Genomic DNA, 27,412 nt, shown 5'->3' on the forward strand with positions numbered 1-27,412 from the left:
GACTTTGAAAACTCTCTATACCTGGGCCTTTCAAAATTGAACTATGCACTGAAGTAGCTCAGCTTCAGTGTATATGGGAGGCTGTGTGAGTCAGGGCCATGGTGTGGCTGTAGATCAGCTGGTTCCGAGCGTTGGTGTGCTGCCCAAGTAATGCCAGCAGAGCACAAGGGCAGGGCCTAGACTTGGCTGAAGTTACTCCCTTGCAACCTTCATTCAGCCTGAGCGCTTAAAAGGGAGTGGGGAGCAGGAAAGCCTCCAAAACACTAAATATGACAAGATGACTCTCAGAGGATAAGAAAGCAAAGATGTCTGCCAGCATGTCACCTCTCATTTTAGCAATAGGGTCAAAGCAGCCTCCAGGATGTGCTAGATCTATAAGAACAGATTGTCTTGAATTAATACATCCTGGTTTATATGCAAGGGAGTTGTGTGTGTCTAGTTCATACTGGTTCTATGAAATCTCTCATTAAAGGACTTTTCAGAAGATATAGACTAAGCCTTTCTACTGCTTTAATAGGAAGAAGCAGTAGAAAGGGAGGTTTGTCATATACAGCAGGTCCTAAATTTCTCTCATATTACTTTTATGTTTTTCTCATTAAGTTTTGTGAAGCACAATGACTTAATCACAATTCAGGACTGGTGATTTAAATTATCCTCACCATTTCTTTTTCACACGACAGAGAGTGGGCGTTGGAGTCTAATCTTGAGAGGATATTGAGGAGTGCTGTCCTAATCAGCAGCAGCAAAGCAACTGAACACTCTCTTCTTCTGGAGAAGAATGTATAAAAGCTAATGTAGTGTCATTGATATAAGTCAACTGAGCTGCAGTGGCAGCAAAGCTCTGGTCCCACAGAAATCTACTCTGATACATCCATAAGTGATTGAGAGAAGGAACACTAGGTGATAGCATTTGCAGGTGCAAGGAGATTATTCAGGGAAATAAAATGCATTGCTGCATGTGAGGCATTTCTGAAGGGTTTCAAGATGCTGAATCACTTGATAGTAGAATGAGAGTTGGAATTGACAAGTAGAATGGTAGTTGGAATTGAACAGCAGAGTGGTAGTAGGAACTGAATAGCAGAATGCGAGTTGGAATTGAATCATAGAATGGTAGTTGGAAATAAATAGTGGAATGGGGGAGACCTTATTGCTGTCTACAACTACCTGAAAGGAGGTTGTAGCCAGGTGGAGGTTGGTCTCCTCTCCCAGGCAACCAGCACCAGAACAAGAGGACACAGTCTCAAGCTGTGCCAGGGGAAGTTTAGGCTTGAAGTGAGGAGAAAGTTCTTCACAGAAAAAGCAACTTGCCATTGGGATGTGCTGCCCAGAGAGGTGGTGGAGTCACCATCCCTGGAGGTGTTCAAAAAAGGATTGGTTGTGGCACTTGCAGCCATGGTTTAGTTGTCCGGAGGTGTTAGGTAATAGGTTGGATTTGATGATCTCTGAGGGTTTTTCCAACCTTATTGATTCTATGATAGTTGGAATTGACTGATGGAATGGTAGTTGGAATTAAATATCAACATGTACAAAAGTGTAGTACTATAGAAAAAATAATCCTAATTCTACAAGCAGAACAATGAAGTCTGTTGGCACCCAGTGGTAAACACTCTCGTGGTCAGAAGTGACCAGGGATACCAAAGGATGTTAGCAGCTATGGGTGAAGGTAGTAAGGCCAGAGGAGGAAGCAACATCAAGCATATTTTATCTCCATCTTGAATGCTGCATGTGCTTTTAGTCCTTGTTCCTTATGGTGAACTCAAATAGAAAAATACCTCCCCTGAAACAGGAAGGATTCAAAATGTAGCTTGTCTTTCTGACCTGGAGGTGCTATGCAAGCTAGGAAAAGCTATTTCCCCTCACTTGTTCAGCTGCTTCTGCACCTTGGCAGCACCTAGGGCAAGAGCCAGGACTTGGCTGTTTGAATGCAAAGTCATAAACATGCAGCAGGCATCTCGCAGGTGCTGATAGATGTTCACACTCCAAAGTATTTCTGAGAAAGTCACCTCTGCCCAGGCTTGGTGGGAGTGACTGAGCTGAGGATGCAAAGGGAGCCAATAAGGGCCACTGCTGGTCCCATTTCAAATGCTCCAGACACCATTCTTTGGGGCTTGTGCTGCAGGATTTGATCTGACTCTTAAAATCAATGGGTTTGACTAAGAAAAGTGTCCCATGAAGCAAATGGTGGATGTTAACATGCTGCAGTTTTCTGGGCAGATTTATTATGGACACCTGCTGGAGGATAAAGCAGGAGATAGGGGAGGCGAGAATGATGAGGAGACAGCAGAGCAGCAGCCTCTGGTAGAGAGGAGGATTGATTTTTTTTCAGCAGAGTGTACTTGTGCTGTTCCAAAGTGAATTCGTCTGGCCTGCATCTAAGCAAGAAGAGGCTGAAGGGATAGGTGTTATTTACAGGAAGGCAGAAACATCACTTCTGGAGGTGTGAAATGCTTAATGTGTCAGTTAAGGAAGAGATATTTCAGACAGCTGAAGGGAAACATTTGGAAAGGTTTTTTGGGTGCATGCTTTCATCCTCAGTTCTATAGCTCCCCATTATATTCCTTCTCTCCTGTAGCTGGCTTATCAAACAAGCTGTGAGCTGAACCTCACAAAGATCTGAACCTATATATGTGAATCATTTTTGGTTGTTTGTTTAGTACCAAGTGATTTCTGGCCAGAACTTGAGCTCTTTAAAAAGAACATCCCTGTTAGCCTTTAATACAAATGAACAAAACCTCAAACAAACAACAAAACAACAGTAACTCAGCACTGCTCAATTGATAGTGCTTCTAAATTTGTACTCAGGAAGGAAATATCAGACTTCAGAGGTAAATACCTTTATTCACTTTTCACCTTGTTCTTCATTTGTTTGGGGGGACTTCCTTTTCCTATCAAACACTTCTCTTGTGGTGCTCACATTAATTTCTGTTTTGTTTGGTTTGGTAGGTTGGGGGTTTTTTGAGCATCTTAAAGTGCCTATAAATCATAGAATCATAGAATTGTCAGGGTTGGAAGGGACCTCAAGGATCATCCAGTTCCAACCCCTCTGCCATGGGCAGGGACACTTCACACTAGATCAGGTTGCCCAGAGCCACATCCAGCCTGGCCTTCAAAACCTCCAGGGATGAGGCTTCCCCCATCTCCCTGGGCAACCTGTGCCAGTGTCTCACCACTCTCATGGGGAAGAACTTCTTCCTAACATCCAATCTGAATCTACCCATTTCTAATTATTTTTTTTTTTAGTTAATTCTATTTAATTCTATTCATTAAAATTCTGTGAAGAATCACTTTAGTCATTCTCTTGTAGGACTGAAGTTTGAAGTGATTTTTCTTGGGTTTTTGCAGGTGACAGAAACTTATGGTTTGTTTTGGTGGTTTTGGTTGTTTTGTTGGTTTGTTTGGTTGGTTCTGGGTTTTCCCCAAATAAAATCTGTCTAAAATAATGCTCAAGCCATTAATAGTTTAGATCACAAAGCATGCATCATAGAATCAATGAATGGCTTAAGTTGGAAAGGTCCTCAGAGATTATCTACTCCATCCTCCCTGCCATGGGACAGCTCTCAACTGGAGTTGGCTGCCCAAAGCCTTATCCAACCTGGCTTTGAACACCCCCAGGGAAGAGGCATCCACAACCCCCCTGGGAAACCTATTCTGGAGTCTCCCCATCATCATCTCCATCCTGAAGATGGAGTCATCATCGTACTCAGCTCCAGTCTAACTCTGCTCTCCCTCAGCTTCAAACCATTCCCCCTTGTCCTATCTCTTGACACCCTCAGGGAATGTCCCTCTGCAGCCTTCCAGGAGGATCTCTTCAGGTATTGGAAGGCAGCTCTAAGGTTCCCCCGGAGTCTTCTCTTCTTCAGGCTGAACACCACCAGTATGTTAACAACATGCAAAGGGTTATCATTTTTCCTGAGTGCCATGCTTTCCTGCATTAATGCTGCTGTGCTTATCTCCACACCTTTGCAAGGAAAACCAACCAAATTGCCACCTCTCTGCAGCTAGAGGCTTTTTGCTGCTCAACCATCCACATGCTCACAGCCACAAATATGTCTTAATACAGAGTTGTAAGGAGTTCCCATGAAGAGTGTTTGGGTGGGTTGGTTTGGATTGGTGGGGGGTTTTGTTTGTGATTTTTTGTTGTTGTTATTGGCTGGAGTTTTTTTGTTTGGTTGGTTAGGTTTGGTTTTGGTTTGATTTTTTTTTATGTTAATAGAATGTATATTTGCAGGTACTAGCTAATGGAGAGGAGGAGTGTAGAATCAAAGAGAGTGAGACTGCCTCTCAGTAACGCAGGCACTGAGCATTGCCATAGGGTCCAACATAGACTGAGGTGAATTGCCAAGTTTCTGTCCATCCTTCTTATAGTAATAGATATAATATCACAGTATAACTAAGATTGGAAAGGACCTCGAGGATCATCAAGTCCAACCTATCAACACAGACCCCATGACTAGACCATGGCACCAAGTGCCACGTCCAATCCCCTCTTGAACACCTCCAGGGACGGTGACTCCACCACCTCCCTGGGCAATAATAAATACAACACTTCTACATTGTAAGAAATTGCAACACTTAGTGAGAGGCAGACCAGAGACTATTGCTCAGTTTGGTGGGACTAGGAGAGAGCCAAGTGTTGACTGCCTCCTCATCAATCAAAGGGGAGATAAGGACAGAGTTAAAAAAAAAAAGAAAGAAACAACAGCAACAAAATTTAAAAAGGAAAAAGAAAGAAGAGGAAGAATGGGAAAAAGAAAGATTAAAAAAAAAGGGAAGGAAAGGAAAAGTAAAAAAAAAAAAGGAAAGGAAAAATAAAAAAGAAGGAAAGGAAAAATAAAAAAAAAAAGGAAAGGAAACAAAAAAAAAGGAAAGGAAAAATAAAAAAGGGGAAAAGGAAACAGAAAAAAAAGGGGGAAAGGAAACAGAAAAAAAAAGGGAAAAGGAAACAGAAAAAAAAAGGAAAAAGAAAAAAGAGGGAAAAAAGGAAAAAAAAGGAAAATAAAAGGAAAAAGGAAAGAAAAATAAAAGGGGAAAAAAAAAGAGAAAGAAAAGGAAAAACAGGGAAAAAAAGAAAAAAGGGAAAGTAAAAGAAAAAATAAGGGGAAAAAAGAGAAAGAAAGAATAAAGAGGAAAAGCAGGAAAAAGAAAAGTAAAAGAAGGAAAAAAGATAAAAGGGGAGAAAAAGGAATACTAACTAAGATTTTGTTTAAATGACATTAATTTTGATGTATGTATACATTTGTGTTGCTGGGAGTCTTGTAAGCCATTGTCTTGCTCCTTAAGCATTAAGTCAGTGAGATTTGATTATCACAGAGCACGGGCACGGAGCCTCTGTCTCTTCCACATGTAGGGCTCTAATTCAGAAGTAGAGTTCTTTGCCTAGTTTCCTCCATTAAAAAAATCACTGAACTTGCTTTCTGGGCCCTCTGTGGCATTTTGTTGGCCCCAGAGTCTGCAGAACAATAGTGTGGAATGGTTTTAGCTGTGTGGGCTGTTTTATCGTCGCTACACTCCTCTGCAGCAAGTCATCATTTCGTGAGTTCAGCCTTGATGAAGTCTAGCAAGCACTTAGCCACAATATTATGCTGCACTAATGTTATAGGAACAATAATTCATTTCTCAATGTGCCTTTTTCCCCCTTTCCTTTCTTTTTTTTGGTGTGTGTGTAGAGCTAATAGTGTTAAAAACATCTACCCAGTGCATGTCACTGATGAGCAGTTTCTTATCCTAAAAACCACTTACTCTGGCACATTTTGCCTTTGTGTCCATTAAAATGCATGAAACATTTATCATCACATTTTAAGCACTCAGTAGCCTATTACTGGAGCCACGTAACTGCTTCCTTATTATCTTCTTCACAATGACTTTAATGAATTACATTCAGGTACTTGTTAAAATTTCCATCCAAGCACAATTGCCTTTTTTTTGGGGGGGGATGTGATGTGTCAAGAAGTTCACTTGCTTCCAGCTGATTTCTAGGCTTCAATCCATCAGACAAGTCACTTCAAAGGAGATATTGCTTTGTTGAGTTGAGACATCAAGATAAAGTTGGCTTTCTGAGATGCAGTCCCCTTTGGGAAGCGTGCAAAGAATTCTTCAGCAGTTATTTGTCTAGCTAGTCCTGGAGCCACAAGACACAAAGTGAAGACCAAGACATGGGATGTGAAAAAGCTGTCAAATTAAAAAGGGAGCTGTGGTTCATGTAGCTTATGCTGATTATTTGCTGTTATGTCTCAGTAATTTTCTGTTCCTTGGTATTTTCTACTCCTTGGTATTTTTCTGTACACAGAAACAGCATTTAATTAGTTAAAAGGTCTTCTCTGGCTCTGCACACTAAGCCTTTTCTCTCTGGTAGTAAAATCTGTCTGGAAAAAAAGAAAGACCAAACAGGTAAGAATGCAATTCCATCTTTCACTCAGCACTCCGTGGATATGTTTATGTGTGACTTGTGGAACCTGGATCAGAAATTAAGAGTAACAAGCATAGGGAGCATTCTCACTGCCCTCTAAGGAACTCTAGTTACACCGAAATGTAAGCACTGTAGTTGCTGAATGTAGGTGAAAATAGCCTGCTCAATTTGTGTTGTGGTTACTTCCATACTTTGAACTGTCAATGCAGGTTTTGCTGGGTAATGTTTCAGCAGCTTGAAAGTAAGAGTGGTGCTTCCTAGGAGAGAATAATGGACACTGTAGGCTCTTGGGGGAAGAGGTATTCTTCCATCTCCAGCTAACATTGTGCAGGTGATAGAGGACACTTAGGAAGTCAGTTTGTGATGAGTTAATCATACATGAATAAAAGCAGCACTAGCTAGAAAAGGCTGCAGCACTTTGATTTCCTAATCTTGACTTCCTGTTATTACATAAACCAAAATACAGAGTGCACCTTAAGAGAGTAAAAGTGAGAACTTGTGGCAAGAGGCCTATCTGTGTTCAATAGCAAAATCAGTGTTCACTGACACCGAGCACAATCCTTAAGAGGTTACAATTGGCAAAGGACCATTTGAGAGATGCTCTCAATATTGAAATCAATTCCATCTACTTGGGTTTAAAAATCCTGCTGGTTTGGCTTTATAAAGGCATGCAAGAGGCAGAGCAAAGCCACAGCCTGGAAATAACAGAAAGCAAAAGGTGCTTGACTACACACTGACAACAGGAAGGAAATGCTTGAGCAAAGTGTAGAACTAAATTCTCAAAAAGTTGATCTTTTGGGTAAGAAATCACCTGAAGAAGCTGGAAGAGCTGCTGGAAACTTGCCTGTAGTGAGCTGTCATCTTAAACTTAAGCCACAGGGCTCTGGGCAACCTGATCTAATTGAGGATGCTCCTGTGTACTGCAGAGGGGGTTGGACTGGATGACCTTTGGAGGTCACTCCCAACCCAAACCGTTCTGTGATTCTATGAAACAAAAGTGATATCGAAGACAGCTGAATGCTTTTGTTCCAAACAATATCTGTGTTGGGTGAAGTCTGTAGTAGTATTTGAAATCTTGATTGAGGCCTCAACAGAGACCTTTTAAACACATGTATGAAAAAAAAAATACATCCTATTATCATAGGGAAACTTGGATAGGTTCCCTGATAATTAGTATTCACGCTGTTTTCTTGTAGCTGGAGAATATCAGACTGAATTCAATCTTGAAAGGAACATTTGAAGAATATTTACAAATTTGTCTGCAATTTCAGGCTGGAAAAAAATTCTTTTCCCTCTACAAGAACTTTTGTTTAGAATATTCAAACAGCTATTGATGTGTTTCCAAGCAGCTATTGATGTGTTTTGTTTCCCTTTTTAAAATATGATCACAGTATGGTTTGGGTTGGACTTGGCCTTAAAGATCATCCAGTTCCAGCTCCCCTGCCATGGGCAGGGACACCTCCCACTAGCCCAGGTTGCTCAAAGCCTCATCCAGTCTGGCCTTGAACATCTCCAGGGAGGGATGATCCACAACCTCCTTGGGCAACCTGTTCCAGTGTCTCACCACCCACACTGGAAAGAATTTATTTCTAATCTTCAGTCTAAATCTGCTGTCCTCAGGCTTCAATCTGTTGTCCCTCATCCTGTCATTCCAAGCCCCTGTAAAAAAAAAGTCCTTCTCCAGGTCTTCTGTAGCTCCTACATGTACCAGTACTAAAGCACTGAAATGTTAAGATACATCGGTATTTTCTCTGCCCCCTGCTACTGTTAGTATGCTGAGTGCTCTACCCTGTGGCCCACATCATTGGGAATATCAGCAATCTTAAACTCAGGATGAAACCTGGTGCAGCCAAACTTGTGGCTCCTCAGAAGATGGAAAGGTCTAAAAATCACCCTGAATCATTACCTTGTAGTTGCAAAGCATTACAGGGATAAACTTGGAGCAAGGATTTCATAGAATGTCACAGAAGGCTTAGGTTGGAAGGGGCCTCAGAGATCATCTCCAACTCAACCCACCATGGGCAGGGATACCTCTCAATTAGGCTCATCTGCTAAAGGCCTAATCTAACCTGTCCTTGGACACCTCCAGGGATGAGACATCCACAACCTCCCTGGGCAGCATATTCCAGAGTCTCACCACCATCATACTGAAGAACTTCTTCCTCAGATCCAGAATAAGATGACCTAGTGGTGAAAAAATACAAAGTTGGGGGTGAGGGGGGTGTAGAGTCTGGGTTTGCAATTATTTTGAGCAATAGTTCAGGAATATATCTATAAGAGTAATATATTTGTTATATATCATGTGAAATATTTGATTACATGTATATATAAAGGTAGGAAAATAAGCAGGAAAATAAGACTTTTTTTCCCCCTGTCATCTGTTGTGTAAGTCAGAGCAAGTCAAAGACCAAGCACACACCCAACAAACTCAGTGGAGCCTATTTACAGATCAGGAATCTCCCTTTCTGTTAAATCTATTTGTAATGGCTGAATACAATCTGAACTGTATGGTTTAGTGCTCCGTGTTTAATTCCTGCCTATACAGAAGCATCCAGGAATAAGCAGTGCCAAGAACTTGTGCTTTGTGATCTCCATGAGGGTATAAAAGTTGGTTAAAATGTTTTAATGACAATCATCAATTACAAAGCTTTAAACATTGCTCTCTTTAACCCTTAACTAGGCAAAAAAAAATGTTTTAATTTCACTTTCTAACTAAAAATACACTAACAAACAAACCAAAAAAGGTCAAAGAAAGGATGTGTGTGTGAGGTTTAGTTGGCAGTATCTCCTATCAGCTGTGCCTTGGGATAAAGACACCTTCATTAAGAGGAACATAGTCTTAAAATAAAGTCACAGTCCAAATTCTTGTCCTTTCTGTGCCAACTAGATCCATAAGCAGAATGTGCAAGAAATGAGGGGAAAATGAACTATTTAAGAGCTTTTCTTTTTTTTCCTTCGGTTGTGTTCAATTTTTTTCTGCCTAAGCCTAAAGGTAATGTTCTGTGTGCAAAGGTAAATTACAGTGAAGCATCCTCAAGCTGTGCTTGTACTGTAAGGTGTACTTCAGAGTTCTGACAGCCATGGTTTGATATAAATGGGCACAGTCAATATCCAAGTCAGAAAACCTAATGTGTGATCAAAGCTGTTTCTGCTTCTTTCCAGTTGTCAGGTGAAATTTAACCAAAAAAACAACCCAAAAACAAATATTCCAAATCTCTCAGGAAAACAAAACTCCAAATTCAGGTATGTGCCAACCCTTCCTGCAAAAATCACTCTAAGTCAGGTTGTTTTCCTTTCCCTAGGTTTTAGTGGAAAGAAAGAGGGCAAGCTTAGGAGTTGAAAAGGGTAGCACAGCTTCCTGAGACTCATAAAGGGTGTCTGCAGCATCAGGGTACACTTAGAGGTCTGCCATATCTGTTCCCTGTAGCAGCTGGAGTGTCTCACTAGTTGTTTTGTATTGATTCACTGAATGACAGCAATTTGCAAATGGGTGATGAATATCAAAGACATTGAGAAAGCCATCTCAGTGAAATTCTGTTTCCAAGTCAGAATTCAGATTCACAGATTGCATTGGGTTGGAAGGGACTCTCAAAGGTTATCTTCTACAACTCCCCTGCACTCAGCAGGGACACTTCTAACTAGAGCAGGCTGACTAGGGACAGATCAAGTCTGATCTCAAACATCTCCAGGGATGGGACTCCAACCCCATCCCTGGGCAACCTCTATTTCACCATTCTTATTCCTGATGTCCAACCTAAATCTTCCCTACTCCAGTTTCAACCCACTGCCCCTCATCCTATCACTGCAGGCTTTTATAAACAGTCCCTTTCCAGCCTTCTTGTGTCCCCCTTCAGGTACTGGAAGGCAGTTATTAGGTCTCTCCGGAGCCTTCTCTTCTCCAGGCTGAACAACTCAGAATCTTTCAGCCTATCTTCATGGCAGAGGTTCTCCAACCCTCTGATCATCTTTGTATCCCTCCTCTGGACCCACTCCACCAGGTCCATGTCTGTCTTGTTTTTGGGGCCCCAGAGTTGGGCACGGTGCTCCTGGTGAGGTCTCACCAGGGCAGAGTAGACAGAAATCTTGTGTTCAAAGGAGGCAGCAAAGCTCCTGTGGAAGCTGAGGCACTGCATTGAGCAGGAGCATGTGAGAGATGCCTATTGAGAAAGAGATTCCCATGTGTTTCTCTCTCCTTTTCTTTGAAAGGTGAAAGGACCTTTTCTGCTGTTTCTAGAAATCATGGATGAGGGAATGTATATGTCTCTGCCTTTGTATTTTGTAGGGTTTGGGGCTTTTGGTTTCGGTAGGCAAGACAAGAATAATGATTCTGCTGAGATGAAAATCTGTCTCTTCTTGGGAAAGCAGAAATTTAATTTGAACTCATCTCAGAACCACTCTTTTTCCCCCTGTGTTTAAGCCCACAGCTCACAAATCAGTACTACTGATGAAACTCTGAGTTCACAGAGAATCAATGAATATTAGAGATCCTGGCTGCTGTTAAAGCCATATCACAACAAGAGAAAAATACTTCTAAAAACCCTGGATTCCAGGACTGCTTCAAATGGAGGATTCCTGTTTTTATGGGTGCTGTGTTGCATAGGAGCTGGGAAGTCACTTGTTCTAATTTTCAATCCTGTCCTTGGTATAGAGTGGATTCATAGAATTGTCAGGGTTGGAAGGGACCTCAAGGATCATCCGGTTCCAATGCCCCTGCCATGGGCAGGGACACCTCACACTAGAGCAGGTTTCTCACAGTCACATGCAGCCTGGCTTTAAAAACAACCAGGGATGAGGCTTCCTGGAGCAACCTGTTCCAGTGTCTCACCACCCTCATGGGGAAGAACTTCTTCCTAACATCCAATCTGAATCTACCCATTTCTACTTTTTTCCATGCCCCCCAGTGCTGTCACTCCCTGACATCCTAAAATGTTCCTCCCTAGTTCCCTCAGCTGCTCCTCACCAGCCCTATTCTCCAGACCCTTCACCAGCTTTGTTCTCTGGACCCACTCAAGCACATCCCTGTCCTTCTTGGAGTGAGGGGAAGTATCACTGTGTCTAAGTGAGCTGCTGCATTGAGTCAGTGCAGCTTCTTTCGCCTCCTCCCCATTTAGGTAGCCAGATTTTCCCTTCCTGTCATTCTCCTGTTATCTTTTCTGAGGCTCATCCCAATGTCAGCAAATGGCTTTAGGTGTCTGGAGCCGAGCAATCGGTTATTTTTCATGTCTGTCATGCTGCCCAGTTATTCTGTGGCAATAGACCAAACCAGCAGTTTTGCTTCCAGCTGACAGTGCTGCTGGAAAACCACATACCACCACACTATATTAAAAGTTGAACTTCTATATTTAGCTTGCTTGGTATCCTTCTCAGGATGTCCTCAGTGAAGATCTCCTGAAAGGAGGTTGTAGTGAGGTGGCAAGGGGGAGGGGAGGGGGGGTCAGCCTCTTCTGGGAGAATGTTCTATGAACTGTGGAGCTGGCTGAGAAAATGGCATAGCACACTTGCTGAGCTATCTGCTGTCCTGATGCCCTGCAGTAGCACAAATAAATGAAGGTGTTGACTTGAAAGTGTTCGTGTTGAGCACACCTCACTTAAAACAGATTCTTGAACATATTCAGCTTAAAACTCTTGGAATTCTTTGTTAGAGCAGCTGTGTCAAATGAAGGTAAAATCAAATTAGGATTTGCTAGGGATTGGGATTTGCCAGGAGTTATACAACCAGTCTGAATACCAATTCAGAATCCCAGCATTTGGATGCAGCAGAATTCAAGGTGGGCTCTGACCTTCCAGTGCGTTGATAATGCTGCTTGATCTTTTTGAGTGCATGCAGTGTTTTACCTGCAGTATATATGAAGTAAATAACCTTGCACTGAAGCTTGCTTTAAAGTAGCACAGGATTGTCAGGTATGGAAAGTTCAGGCTCACCTTACCTACAGCAAAGTCACTTGTCAGCTTCCACATCATGTTTGCAAATTTGCCTTGAATATGTTCAGCAGCGAGCTGACAAAGCAGCCAACATTCGTTGCAAGCTCATTGGCTTTGCTGTGCTTCAATTTAGGGCCTTGGGCTAAATTCATAAAACCTTTGGTACCTTTAGTACATTTTCTGATAATCATAATCCTTGGGGGAACAGTACTAAAGAGAAACTCAGCTCTTATTAAAAAATACAGGAATCCAGCTGACTTCTGGCTTTAGCTTTTAAAGAATGCTTTCATTACATTCTTTCCAAGAAGAAGGAGCAATTATATGCCCTTAGGGCTGTTTGTGTTTCACTTGCTTAGATATATGGCTTAAAAACCCCAAACACAACTGAATTAAAATGCAACTGATTCCTGCCAATGAGTGCCTTAAGTAATGTGCTGAGAAATGTCTCTGAGCTGGGTTAGACATTTCATCATGTGGTAACAAAATCAGCTTTATCCTCTCATGTACTCTCTGATCACATCTAGTTGTAATTGCAATTGCAAAAGCAATTTTGTTTTCAAGAGATATGGTTCAGCTTCATCTAAACACAGCTATTAACTAGCAAAGCACATGTCCTAGTTTTGAGAGCACGAGTTTGTGTCCTGTAGATACTTCAAGGTGGCAAGAAAGTCTGGAGGAAAAAACCTGCAGCTCAAGAGTGTACCTAGTCTGTGATGCTTCTTTCTCCATCTTGGTGAAATTCAGTCGTAGTCCTCATTCTATTCCTAGAGAATAGACATTCACAAGTAAGGACTTAATCACCAGCACCTATAGATTCCCAACCTATCCTGGTCCATGGGGTTGTTCTTTTCCACATGCAAGACTCTATACTTGCCCTTGTTAGATTTCATTCACTTTCTCCCCACCCAGCTCTCCAGCCTGTCCAGGTCTCACTGAATGGCAGCACAGCCTTCAGGTCTGGCAGCCACTGCTCCCAGTTTGGTGTCATCAGCAAAGTTGCTGACAGTGCCCTCTGTGCCCTCAGCCAGATTGTTAATGAATGCATTGAACAGTCCTGGTCCCAGTACCGACCCCTGAGGGACACCACTAGATGCAGGCCTCCAAATAGACTCCATCCCACTGACCACAGCTCTCTGACTTCTTCCCTTTAACCAGCGCAAAACAACATGAGCAGGTCTATTTCAGAGCTGAAATGAAGGCTAATGAATTATAGCAGCTCTAATGGCCTTTGGTTTAATTTCTGAAATGTCAGCTTTTGTGTTTTTGTTTTAAAAAAAAAGTAATAAAAATATCCTAAACTGCCAATACTTCACCCAAATTGCCAAAAAGCAATTTTGCCTGCAATGAAGCTATTGTAGGCTGGAACATTTGGCTCAAGCAGTGCAGACTGATATGTTTTGCTTGATGTAGCTCAGTAAGCATGCTGTTCTTGTGGGATTTTCTGTCTGAGTCCCTTAGGAGGAACAAACAGCTGACAGAATTGACCCACAATAAGGCTTTCTCAAGTCAATGTTTCCATTAACTTTAAAGTTAATTCACTATGAGAACTGACTTTCTGAGTTCAAGCTTGCAAATGAGCGATTTGGAAGAGCTGAATTGTTCCTGCAGCCAAGCACTATAGAAAGGATAATGAAGATTGTGGTGCCTTCCCCTCTTTGTCCTTTATACTTCTGCATCTAGTTCTGGAGGAGGAAGATCTCCGCAGGCTTTGTGCTGCAGACACAGCAGGACCAGGGAAGTGACTGCCCACATGTACTCAGCACTGGTGAGGCCACACCTTGAGTCATAGGTTCAGTTTTGGGGCCCTCACAACAAGAAAGGCAGTGAGGTGCTGGAATGTGTCCAGAGAAGGGCAACAAAGATGGTGTAGGGGCTGGAGAACAAGGCTGGTGAGGAGCAGCTGAGGGAATTGGGGGTGTTCAGTATGGAGAAGAGGAGGCTGAGGGCAGACCTCATTGCTCCCTACAACTCCTTGAAAGGAGATGGGGTTTGCTGGGGTTTGTTCTGTTCCCCCAAGTAACAAGCAGTAGCATGAGATGAAATAGCCTCAAGTTGCACCACAGGGAGGTTTAGGATATTAGAAGAAACTTCACTGAAAGGGTTCTCAAAGCCTGGAACAGGCTCCTCAGGGAGGTGGTTGACTCCCCATCCCTGGAGGTGTTTCACAGAGACAGAGATGTGGTGCTGAGGGCCATGGTTTAGCACCAGCCTTGGTGAAGTTAGAGAATGCTTGGATTCAACGATCTTAAAGGTCTTTTCCAACCAAAAAGCACCAGTCTTGGTAGAGTTAGAGAATGGTTGGACTCAGTAATATTACAGGTCTTTTCCAACCAAAACAATTCCATGATTCTGTGTCTGGTGTGTAACCAGGGGATTGCACAATGTCAGTGAGACTGGCTGCTTGCTGGAACAGAAGCCCAATCTGCCAACAGACCAGGTTGTTCAAGGCCCTGTGCACCCTGGCCTTAAAGAGAGGGGGCATCCACAACTTCCCTGAGCAACCTGTTCCAGTGTCTCACCATCCTTACTGTAAAGAATGTATTCCTAATCTCCAGTCTAAGTCTCCCCTCCTCAAGCTTCAATCCATTCTCTCCCTAGGAGGGAAAGCTTTGTAAAAAGTTCTTCCCAGCTTTCTTGTAGCCCCCTTTCAGGTGCTGGAAATCAGGTACTAGGAAAATAGTGAGTTCAACTTCCCTGCCAAAGCAGGTTCACCTAGGGCAGGTCACACAGAAATGCATCCAGATGGGTCTTGAAAGTCTCCAGAGATGGAGATTCACTGAACAGCTTTCTCCAGTGCTCTGGCAGCTTCATGGCAAAGAAGTTCTTCCTTCTGTGGAGGTGGAGCTTCCTGCGTTCCAGTTTGTATCTGCTGCCTTTCCTCCTCCAGTCCTCGATGGATGGCATTGTAAGTACCAGTAATAATGTCTGTGCTTGGTTCAGCCAGCTACTTCTGAACGTGCTGTGGTACAATGCAAAACTTAGGCTTGGGTTTCAAAGTGATCAGTTTGGGTTTTTTGGAATACTGTTCAAATAGTTGGGTAAAAGACCTCCCTATTTAAGTAGAACACGGTAGATAGCTGTAAGAGAAAAAGCAGTCACACATCTTACCATCGATAACAGATCCCACTGAGCCCAGTAAATCTTCACTGCTTGAATTAGGCTGAAAGGGCTCCTCACAAGATAGGGAGGAGAATAGGAGTCTCCAGAGAACATTCAGAATATTCAGCACCCTGAAAATGAGATATTTCATACCTTTTCCCCTCAACTTTATAAAGGACCAAAGGCAGGTTCTAGCCGAGGTGCTGAAAGCAAAGTAAGCTCAACTTTGAGTGCCTAAGTGAAGCTGTGATTTAGGATTTTGGAGGCATTACATTTATATGTCCTGGCTGATAATGAATTACCTCATCCAGATTTGTACCTCTGGCTGCACAGTCTGTCTTTGCCCACATTAAAAGATGGTGGTGCAAGCAGTTATCTGCTTTTAAATGGATGTGCAGATTTCCCTGACATGATGGACTGTGAGCAAACTGAGAGAGCCATAAAAGTGCCTGTACTTCTTTTATTTGGTATTAGCCATTCACTCTAGGGATGCATAAAATCTTGTAGTTATTTAAGGCTTTAAAATGGGAAAAGAGCTGAACACAGACATCGATAATAAATTTTTGTACTTAAGCAAGGGGAGATACTTAGTGGATTTTTGCAGGTTGCAACTTGTCGCTGAGAGGAAAGGTTTATGATTCAGGTATTGATATCTGAGAGAATCAGTAGCTCTGAAAGTGAGCAAGTGCTGAGCAGATGAAGCAAATTAACTGTGCCTTGTCTAGAAAGAAACAAATGGAGTTGTAGCTGAGATACAGCGTGAGATACATAAGGTTGGAAGAGTAGCATCAGTCTGCAGAAAGCAGGGGAAAAAATCCTTTGTTTTCTGTTTAAATTTTGGGTTTATATTAAGGCTCTGTCTTTTCTTCTCATGGGAGATATTTAGTGTGCTTAAACAAAACAAACAAAAAAAATGGCTAAAATAAAGCCCACTCTCTCCAGAATTGCTAATATACCAATTCCTGTGCAAAATACAATAGCATTTTTTCCTGGTGTGGCATCCATGGAGGCAGGTGAGTGTCAAGTCAGAATAAGAGTGAAGAGCAAATGATTTAGTGATTTAGGTCTACAGTAGATTCACTGTGAATCAGAGCACGATAAGCCAGGGCAGAAGAGTCTGAACTGTTAGGCTCTCAATAATATGATGTTTAAATTGATTTGAGGTCAGTCTATTTGAAAGTCAATGAGGGAAGTTTCTTCCACCAAAAAGGAAGGAGTTGGATTAACAGATTTTAAGCATGAACATGATTTGATTTGATATAATAGTAAATGATGTATTGCTGAGGTGAAAACTGACCAATATGCTGAACAGCTACATCCATCAATCTATTAGTCTTTTTCCCCCTCTGGTACAGTCCTGAAGCCAGAGAGGCTTTGCTTTGAGACCATCTCCTATGGTACCCAGTTATTAATAGACCTCATCCATCATACTTAACCTGCACTGGTGGAGAAGAATCCCAAAAGAAATGTGGAAGCATTTCAGAGCCTGACATATCCCTTTTAATACAAGGCTGACACAGGGGAGGTAGTCATCTGGAAGGATGTAGAGGAGGTAATGATCTGAGTCATTGTAGACCTGAAGTTTTTGTGTCACAGACTCACAGAATGGTAGGAGTTGGAAGGGATGCCCAGAGATCATCCAATCCAACCCTCCTGCCAGAGCAGGATCACCTAATGCAGGTCACACATGAACATATCCAGGTGGGTTTTGAAAGTCTCCAGAGAAGACGACTGCACAACTTCTCTGGGCAGCCTGCTCTACTGCTTCATCAACCTCACCATAAAGAAGTGTCTCCTTGTGTTGAGGTAGAACCTTCTGTGTTCCAGCTTGTACCCACTGTTCCTTGTACTGTCACTGGGCACTACCAAAAAGAGACAGGTACCTTCATCCTGACACCCAGCCCTCAGACATATACAGATATTTGTAAGGTTCCCTCTCAGCCTTCTCCTCTCCAGACTGAACAGCCCCAGGTCTTTCAATCTTTCTTCATAGCAGCGATGGTCAAGTTCTCCAATCAGCCTCCTAGCTCTCTGTTGGACTCTGTCCAGTGGATCAAATGTTACATTATTATGCATCTCCTTCAGTTATCAGCACCCTGTATTCTTGCACAGGAACTAAAAGAACAAGCCAGACAGGTCTCTATTTTGCAAGAAGGTAATTTAAATTGCAGAGTAGCTTCAGCTTCTGGGCAGTCACCACACAGGTCCGATAACTCCAGTGTGAGCACAGAAGTTGTCTGGTTCAGTGCTTGGTCCATCTCTCATATCAATGACACTGCCTAGTCAGGAGTTTTCTCTCTTTCTTTCTCTTCTTGGTCAGCAGTGCAAGCTATAATTTCCATAAACATTTTCTTCTGAGAAATGTTTTCCTAGGTGTAACAGATAACCTGCTTCTTGGATTTGTGACTACTTCAGTTATTGCAAGGGCTCTGTGCTATACATGGAATTGTGTTTCCTTCCAAAGTCTCATTTGGATGCAAATGGTCTTCTAGGGAGTTCTCATATGAACATGGTCTAAGAAGCTGACACAGCTGAAGGGAAGGATAACACACACAGAGACACAGTGACCACTTCCACTTGTACCTTTTTCCCAAACTAGTTTTAATGAAGGAACAAAAATCCAGTCTTGTAAACACGTGCTGAAGTTCTGGCTGCAAGCAATCCCAGTTCTTAAAGGGTCATATCACAGAATCACAGAATGTTTGGAGTCGGGAGGGACCTCTACAGGTCATTGAGTCCAACCCTTGGCCAAAGTAAGATCACCTGGAGCACGCCACACAGGAACACATCCAGGTAGGTTTTGAACGTCTCCAGAGAAGGAGACTCCACAACCTCTCTGGGCAGCCTGCTCCAGAGCTCCAGCACCCTCACAACGAGGAAGTGCCTCCTCATGTCAAGGTGGTACCTCCTGTGTTCCAGCTTGTACCTGTTGTTCCTTGTCCTGTCACAGGGCATCATCAAAAAGAACCTGGCTCCTTCATCTTGACACCCACCCCTCAGATATTTAGCCATTGATAAGGCCTCCTCTCAGCCTTCTTTTCTCAATATGACTGGAAAGTTCATAACTGAATCACAGAACGCTAGGGGTTGGAAGGGACCTGGAAAACCTTCATGTTGACTGTGCCTGTTTATGACAACCTGGTTCATTACATGTGTATATATGCAATACAATTCTCTAGTTAAACCTGCAGTAGAAGTGTTTTAAGGTAGCAGCTCTGTATTTTGAGGTTTGCTTATACTTGGTAATTTTCTGACTTGATGTGACTTTGGGTGAGTTTTAACATTTGCCCAGCCAGTCTCTCTCTCTGTCTCTCTCTCTCTCTCTTTCTCTGTGAGGTTCACATGTAAACTGATTGAAATATTGCATAATGACTGTTTGGCATATCCTACAGGCAAAGGTCCAGAGACCCTTTTTGCTGGCTATAACCTCAATGATAATGAGTGGCACACAGTGCGTGTGGTTCGGCGAGGAAAGAGCTTAAAGTTAATGGTGGATGACCAGCAGGCCATGACAGGTAGTGTGACAGCACTGGGACTAATTCTTACTGGGGAAGGGAAACACAAACCAAACCAATGACAAAAGTGAAATGTCTTTGTCTGAAAGCACCAGATGCCTTATTTTTTGCCTTTTTGGGGGGTTAGGGGGGAGGATCCAAAATCCCTGCTATGCATTTTGAAGTAGTGGCGCTACAGGTGTGGTGTTACACTTGGTGTTAACCTTGCTCCAACATTCCTATTTGGAACAAATGAAAACCTTCATGCTGACTGAAATACTGTTGGAGAGGAGTCATTTGATACATCACTAACGAGGAGGCAAGTAAAAGGCTTTTGGCCCACACACTGAATTTATGGCAAGGTTAAACTCTAAGCTGTTGCTGTGAGAAAGGATTTCATAAGTGTTTGAGGGGTGTTCTGCTGTGTTTTAGATCTTGTATCAGCTGGCCTCAATAATGAGATGTCAGGCAGCGGGTTTTCCTCAAACAGTAGAATAGCAGTTGGGATGGCAGATAAACCACGACCTGAATGCTAGCAGATGTTAGAAAGCCATTCCTGTGATTATCTTAATCAAAAATAATAATAGAGAAGGCTTGGATTTGGTTCTGTTAAGGATAAAGGTCACATACATGTTGTTAATAGCAACAGCCCTGGCTTCTGGCCCCAATTCCTTGCACAATGCAGTGTGTTTCATTTTGTGTGAACTACTTAGCATGTTTCCTTTGTTTTTGTGTAGTATTAATTAGCTTTTTATCTTTTGTTCTAAGCTTTGTCAAAACTGCACAAATTGGAATGAGTCTTTAACAAGGAAAGCACCTGATTTAGTAGTCCCTTTTCACCTCAGCAGAACACTGCAGACCGAGTCACCGGGAGCAAAACAGTTGCAATGTGCTCATACAAGAGTTGCAAGAACACAATTTCTAGGATCAGAACTCAGCAATAGATCTCCCAGAGGTGGAGCAAAAATTTAGTCTGTCTGAGGGAGGATGCTTTGGGTCATCATCCCAAGAAAGTAGAAGGCCCTGACCAGTTGTTTTCATTGTGAAAATCAACATGGCATTGGAGAAGCTCCACTGAACAAATATGATCATCTTGCTGTTTCAACTGCAACTCAAATAAGGCTACTTTGGAGGCATTTTCTAGTTAGAGGAAGCTGGTTAGAGCTGATTAAATATAGCATCTAGAACCAAACACACATTTCCTGGGCTCCCCATGGCAGATATATCCTCTACAAATACTACAGGTTACAAGCCTGCTCCAGTGTTCTGCTGCCCTCAAAGAGAAGATATTTTGCCTTGTATTTATGTGGAACCTCCTGTGTTCCAATTTGTGTCCGTTGCCCCTTGTCTTGACTTTCCAACTTTTAGAAGCTATTAGATATCCCCCATTCATGATGGATTGAGCTTCATTATCTTTGAGAAGTGCATAATTTGTGCATGGATGCATAATAGCTGTCAGAATTTGAGCTGTGACTTTCCCTGGAGGTCATATAGGTGGCTTCCAAAATTTCACTCCTCACAGAAGAACTTCAGTCCTTGGGCTGAGTGCTTTGTTTTCTGGAAGTGCATGGAAAAGGGAACCGCAAGAGTTCACCATGATAGGGTAATGGAAAGGATACTTAGCTTGTGGTAGCAAAGAGAAATTCACTTGGCTCTTTGTATGTCTTCCCATAGCTTGTACAGCAACCTGACAAATTCATAAAACCCAAACCCCAACCTTGTAAGCACAAACTGCAGCCTGTCCTTTGCTGCAAATACTCCGATCATAGAATCATAGAATTGTCAGGGTTGGAAGGGACCTCAAGGATCATCCAGGTCCAACCCCCTGCCATGGGCAGGGACACCTCACACTATAGCAGGTTGCTTAGAGCCACCTCCAGCCTGGCCTTAAAAAGCTCTAGGGATGAGGCTTCTACCACCCCCCTGGGCAACCTGTGCCAGTGTCTCACCACCCTCATGGGGAAGAACTTCTTCCTAGCATCCAATCTGACTGTACCCACTTCTAGTTTTGTTGCATTCCCCCTAGTCCTATCATTACTTGTCACCCTAGAAAGTCCCTCCCCAGCTTTCTTGTAGGCTCCCCTCAGGTACAGGCATGCCCCAATAAGGTCTCCTCAGAGCCTTCTGTTCTCCAGACTGAACAGCCCCAACTCTCTCAGTCTGTCCTCATAGGAGAGGAGCTCCAGCCCTCTGCTCATCCTTGTGGCCCATCTCTGGGCACACTCCATCATGTCCAGATCCCTCCTGTAATAGGCACTCCAGAACTGGATGCAGTACTCCAGGTGGGGTCTCACCAGAGTAGAGTAGAGTAGAGGGGGAGAATCACCTCCCTCAACCTCCTGGCTACGCTTCATGGTGTGAGGACCCAGATGCTCTTAGCTTGTTTGTCCAACTGAAATGTTAGGGGCAGATTTGGGATGTGAGCCCAGCTTCTGGAACTTAAGAAAGAAATCAGGGGGTGAATGTAGTGAAGATGCTGCACTACAGGCCAGAGCTCAGTGGATTTTTGCTATGACATTTATGCATTGTCATCTAAGCCTGGAATACATAAGGTTCCTCTCTAAAATATGACCTTCAGCTCTCCGGCTGTTGTCCAAGCTCTTGGCCTCACAGAAAGCTACAGATTTGACATTTTTCAAGACACCTCCCTGAGTCATTGCTGCAAGGAAGAGCCCAGCTTTGTGCAATACATCATCAGAAGCAGTATCTTCAGCACTGATGTTTAGCAATGAGAACATCAAGGCAGCTGTCCTTGAGATAGAATTAAGGTCTCTCTTGAGGTGCTCAGCCACATGACTCTGCATCCCAGATGCTGATGGTGTTCAGTAACATAAGCAGAGAAGATAAGTTAGCTGCTTGTACATATTTGGCACACATTATTAGAACAATCTGTGTCTATTAAAGCATTCAGGCCTAGGTTATTGTAACTTCACCTATAGCTGTATTTGAGTCTCAGTGCTGTGACTTAATGCTCACAAATTGCATTGGGTTGGAAGGGACCCTCTAAGGTCATCTTGTCCAACCCCCTTGCAGTCAGCAGGGATACCTTCAACCAATCTAAATTTCCACTGCTCCACTTTCAAACCATTGCCCCTTGTCCTATTGCCACAGGCTCTTCTGAACAGTCTCTCCCAGCCTTCCTCTAGGTCCCTTTCAGGTATTGAAATGTAGCTCTAAGGTCTCCCTTGAACCTTCTCTTCTCCAGACTGAGCAACTCCCAATTCTTTCAGCCTGTCTTCACAGGAGAGGTTCTCCATCCCTCTGATCATCTTTGTGGTCCTCCTCTGGACTCATCTTCCTGGGCAAAGCCCAAATACCTACATCCATCTTGCCCTTATCTTTTCTCTGTTCACACACATGTACACAGCTGCTTGCTTAAATAAACCTGGGAAAGTACAGCTCTTTGAGCCTAGTCAAGGCTTTCTTCACCACCACTGGACAAGTCCATCCTGGCTCAAAGCTCACATGGTCCTCCTGGAACGGTATGTTCAGAGGACAGAGGGCACTTCAGCCTGCCGACACATTCAGGGAAGCACAGAGGGCACTTCAGCCTGCCAACAGCTTTGCACTGCAACGCAGGGAACTTGTGTCACAGAGCAGTTTTATGCCACTGTTTATTCATAGATTCATGGAATGGTTTGGGTTGGAAGGGACCTTCAAGATCATCTAGTTCCAAACCCCCTGCCATGAATATGGACACCTTCCACCTGGGCTAAGTGTGGTTTTCACCTTCTTTGTACTTCATGAGAGAGAAGAAACAGCTGAGGGACAGGGAGATCCAGGCCATCATTTGCAATATGTCTGTTAAGTGGTAAAAAATAATTAGCAGTAAAAAGCTGTTTTGTCATCATACCTCCAAGAGTGTGACCATGAGTCAGCCTTGTGACAGTACTGACCTATTTCTTTAAAAATAACCATGGGGGAAAAATAATCTGAGCTCTGCTAGAGAATAGAACACAATTTGAATGTGCTGAGCCAGGGGTTTAATAACTATCTGAAAAACTCATCTGGCCTGCAGGCAGTCTTGGTCCTTTCCTTCACAGCAGCTATGTAGTCAGCAAATTTCAGCCTTTCTGCTGTCCAGGAGTCTTTGCATGGCAAAGAAATCCTCAAAGGTAGCTGTAAGGCTTGGTTTTGGCCACGCTTATGATGCAAGCAAGTCCCTTGCTGTTTTCAGGATTACAAGACCCTGGCATTCAGTCTTGCTGCAGGCTGGTTTTGCCCAGCTATTTAGTCCCTGCCCTCTTCTCCTAGTTTAGCCCCATGAACAAAGCTAATTGCTTTCAAGGAAGGCTCTGTCCACCCTTGTAGCACAAGGGTTTGCAGCAGGGCCAGCACTAATGTACCTAAGAGAGCTTAATCGGGAATCCTTCTTTCCCCTTACCAGACCATGTGTGTTTAAGCAAAGTACATGGAATGCTACCCCCTAAACTGGTCTCTCTTCCATGAAACTCTTAACATTGTAGGTTTAGCTCTGAGATTTGCCTATATGATCTTCATGTCATGTTAATTAATTGCACTTGCTTGCAGTAAAACCATCCCTGGAGTGGTGGGCTGAGATTACCTCCCAGAATAAAATTGCCCAGACCAGCTCAGTTGGAAGTGAATGAAGCTGTATTTACAAGCACACTACAATCTAGACATGTGAAATGCAATGAATAAGTACAAAATATACAATATTTACATACATCTGCAATTTATAAACAACACAAGAACCCCTCTACACAGGACAAGAGAAACAAGAGCAGAGAGTAGGCTGTTAGTACTTAGCCACAACCAAGAAATGCAGCCAAGGTCAGAAGCAGCCAGCTAGTATCTGCTAGAGCAAAAGAAGCCAAAAAGAGCAAGAGTTACTTTATACAACTATCTTTATGTTAGTTATCAGACCAATGGGATCTTTTAGATCTTATTATTTTCCCTTTTAGATCCAATGGCAATTTATTTACATTCTACCACTCGTCTACTCAATTTGTGGAAAATCTTCTAGGCATCATCAGCCTAAACCCACCACACTGCTTAAGTGTCACCCAAAGTGAGGAGAGATTCCTTGGCAGCTTGATATATCATCTGTGGTACTGTGTTTCAGTGTAAAAATCTCGCTGATGGCCATATCCAAACACATTGAAGCTGGTGTAAAGGCTCCCAGATGCTTACTGCTAGAATGGATTAATTTAGGAGAAATCCTTATTGGAGCCAAGAATTGGCCTTGTCCATTCTGGAACCATGAAACTGATACAGATGCTTAATCACATGAGGTGCTGTGGTGGGTTGAAATTTTTCTCCCCCAGCATTAACTTTGCCAGACCAACTCAGTTAGAAGCAAATGGAGGCTGTATTTACAAGCAAGGCTACACTCTACAATGGCATGCAATGAATGTGTACAAAATATACAGTAGTTACAATATTATACAGATATTTGCAATTAGCAAACAGCATGCAAATTGTCCTGGTGAGAGACCAGGGAAGCTGTTCCACTGCACACACACACATCCCCTTCCCCCCTGTCCCAAGAGAGAAGAGGAGCAGAGAGAAAGCAATGGGTTGGACTTAACAAAACAACACAGCCAAGATCAGCCAGAAGCAGATTAACCTCTCCTGGGTGAAGCAAGCAGAGAGAGATCAGAAACGAGAGAGAATTGTTTTGGTACAAGCAGTCTTATAGCTGATATTCATAGAATTATAGAATCATAGAATCAATAAGGTTGGAAAAGACCTCAAAGATCATCAAGTCCAACCTGTCACCCAAGACCTCCTCCAATGAATTTGTTTAGAGTAATCTTCAGTCTTCCTTTTTACACCCAATAGTGATTAATTTATATTTTTCTACTTCTCTGCTCACACTCTGTAACTAAATTTTAAAGGCATAGCCTAAAATCCCCACAGGTGCTTTCTGACCTCCCATTCTCAGGTGCTAACATGTGTTTTCTTGTTGCTGTTTCAAGGTCAAATGGCTGGTGACCACACACGGCTGGAATTCCACAACATAGAAACAGGAATCATAACCGAGCGGCGCTACCTGTCTTCTGTGCCTTCTAATTTCATTGGGCATCTGCAGAGTCTCACATTTAATGGCATGGCATACATTGACTTGTGTAAAAATGGAGACATCGATTATTGTGAGCTAAATGCAAGATTTGGGTTCAGGAACATCATAGCAGACCCTGTAACCTTTAAAACAAAAGCCAGTTATGTGGCGCTGGCCACGCTCCAAGCGTACACATCTATGCACCTTTTTTTCCAGTTCAAAACCACCTCCCTGGATGGATTGATCCTTTATAACAGTGGCGATGGAAATGATTTCATTGTGGTTGAGTTAGTGAAAGGGTATGTATGGATCAGCATCACAGCCCCAAAACAAAAACCCACCCCAAAAGCAGCCCGTTGAAAATGTGCACAGCAGGAGGAACGCCAGGGAGAGCTTAGCAGGCAATGCCTTACCTCGCCGTGCATATTCTGACTGGTGAATGTTTCTTCCTGTTGAACTTCATGTGCTTTATGGCAACTCTTTCTTTCAGGTGAAGCTAGATGCCTGAAAAAAAAATACAAATAAATAACAATGCAAGTAACTCCTAGGTACAACTTCTAAAGTGTTCCCCACAGAGAAACGCTAGCTTGTAGGCTTCCACTTCCTCTCTCTCCACGTATGTATGCATGTGCTGGTACCTGGAGTGCTCGTTGCTTTGCAGAAACTTGGGACTGCATCTCAAGCTCATCTCCACCACTGGTGATTCCTCTGAATTAAGGTTGCTTCCCCACCTGGCATTCATTGTCGTCTTCTGGTTTTTACCAGCACTGCTGAGGAGTGCAAGGAACTAGGGAAGACTAGAGGTGTTCATTAGTGGCCCCCTTGCTATCTAAAGGAAAAAGGAAACTTTTCCATTTTTTTCTCTTTTCCCAGGTATTTGCACTATGTGTTTGACTTGGGGAACGGTGCAAATCTCATCAAAGGAAGCTCTAATAAACCCCTGAACGACAACCAGTGGCACAATGTGATGATATCGAGGGATACCAACAACCTCCACACTGTAAAGATCGACACTAAAATCACCACGCAGAGCACAGCTGGAGCCAGAAATTTAGACCTCAAAAGTGAGTACAATCATTCCTGTAACATTCACAGTGAGGGACATTGCCTGAATAAATCATGTGTGTACAGTGCAGACTTGTAGCACCACGGGAAAGGTTTTATATGATAATAATGGACTTGGGTTGAAATGGCAATAATTAATATGGTCTGCTAAACTGACGTTGCCGAGCTAACATAGTTCTGCACAGTTAGGTGCAACTTCAAATGTGTGAAGAAACCAAACCAAACCCATGTGTGAAGAAAAGGAAACAAACAAAAACCCAACCAAAACCAACCAACAAAAGAAAACCCAGCAGAAACTCATAACAAACAAACAAGCAGACACAATCAAAAAACCCACAACCAACCAAACACAACAACAGAAAAGCAACTTACAAGAACACCAAGTGGCCCATAGATACCAAAAGGTAATTGGAAGGCTAAAGGAAAAAAGGTCTGAAAAAAGCTTGACTCTGGAATAAAAATCTTGATACTTGCATGTGAGGTCCTACACCTGGGTTGGGGCAATTCTAAGCACAAATATAATCTGAGCAAGGAGTGGCTTAAGAGCAGTCTGGAGGAGAAGGACTTGGGGATGTCAGTTGGTGACAAACTCCCCATGAGCCAGCAATGGTCACTGGCAGCTGTGTGCTGGGCTGCATCCAAAGCAGGGAGAGCAGCGGGACAGGGAGGGGATTCTGCCCTTCTGCTCTCCTGAGATTCCAACTTCAGCACTGTGTCCAGTTCTGTTCCCCCAGCATAAAAGGGGAGTGGGTCAAGAGGAGACCACAAATATGTTCATAGGGATAGACAACCTACTGTCCTCTATGGGGACAGGCTAAGAGAGGTGGAGCTGTTCAGCCTGAAGAAGAGAACCCTCTGGGGAGACCTTAGAGCAGCCTTCCAGCACCTGAAAGAGGCCAGCAAGAAAGCCAGGAATGGACTATTTACAAGGGCTTGTAGTGATAGGATGAGAGGGAATGGATACAAACATGAGGAGAGCAGATGGAGACTGGAGATTAGGAAGAAATTCTTTCCAGTGAGGGTGGTGAGACACTGGAACAGATTGCCCAGGGAGGTCATGGATGCCCCATCCCTGAGGGTGTTCAAGGCCAGGTTGGATGAGGCTTTGAGCAACCTGGGCTAGTGGGAAGTGTCCCTACCTGTGACAGGGGGTTGAAACTGGGTGATCTTTGAGGTCTCTTGCAACCTAAACTATTCTGTCACTCTACGAATAACATATAAGCAACATTTAGCAACCACAGCCCAAGCTTCACAGCATGCCTACAAAGAGTTTGCAGAACTGATTCCCTGGGTTGGAAGGGACCCTTGAAAGTCACCTTGTCCCAACCCCCTGCATTCAGCAGGGACACCTCCAACTAGATCAGCTGCCCAGGGCCATATCCAGGGTGACCTTGAATGCCT

The 27,412-nt window shown here is 43.2% G+C and overlaps 1 protein-coding gene across 1 annotated transcript in view; it reads left to right on the forward strand.

The window, feature by feature from the left end:
- The window catches only part of NRXN1 (neurexin 1), an 814,281-nt gene that overhangs the window by 357,455 nt on the left and 429,414 nt on the right, over window positions 1-27,412 (forward strand). The window contains 3 exon segments of the mRNA XM_068153449.1: window positions 18,820-18,942; window positions 24,864-25,245; window positions 25,820-26,010. Of these exon segments, the coding sequence (XP_068009550.1) occupies window positions 18,820-18,942; window positions 24,864-25,245; window positions 25,820-26,010 (696 nt within the window).

Source organism: Melanerpes formicivorus, unplaced genomic scaffold (genome assembly GCF_026170545.1).
Source record: "Melanerpes formicivorus ecotype bairdi unplaced genomic scaffold, bMelFor1.0.p_v2 SCAF_26, whole genome shotgun sequence".
NCBI classification, from domain to species: Eukaryota; Metazoa; Chordata; class Aves; order Piciformes; family Picidae; genus Melanerpes; species Melanerpes formicivorus.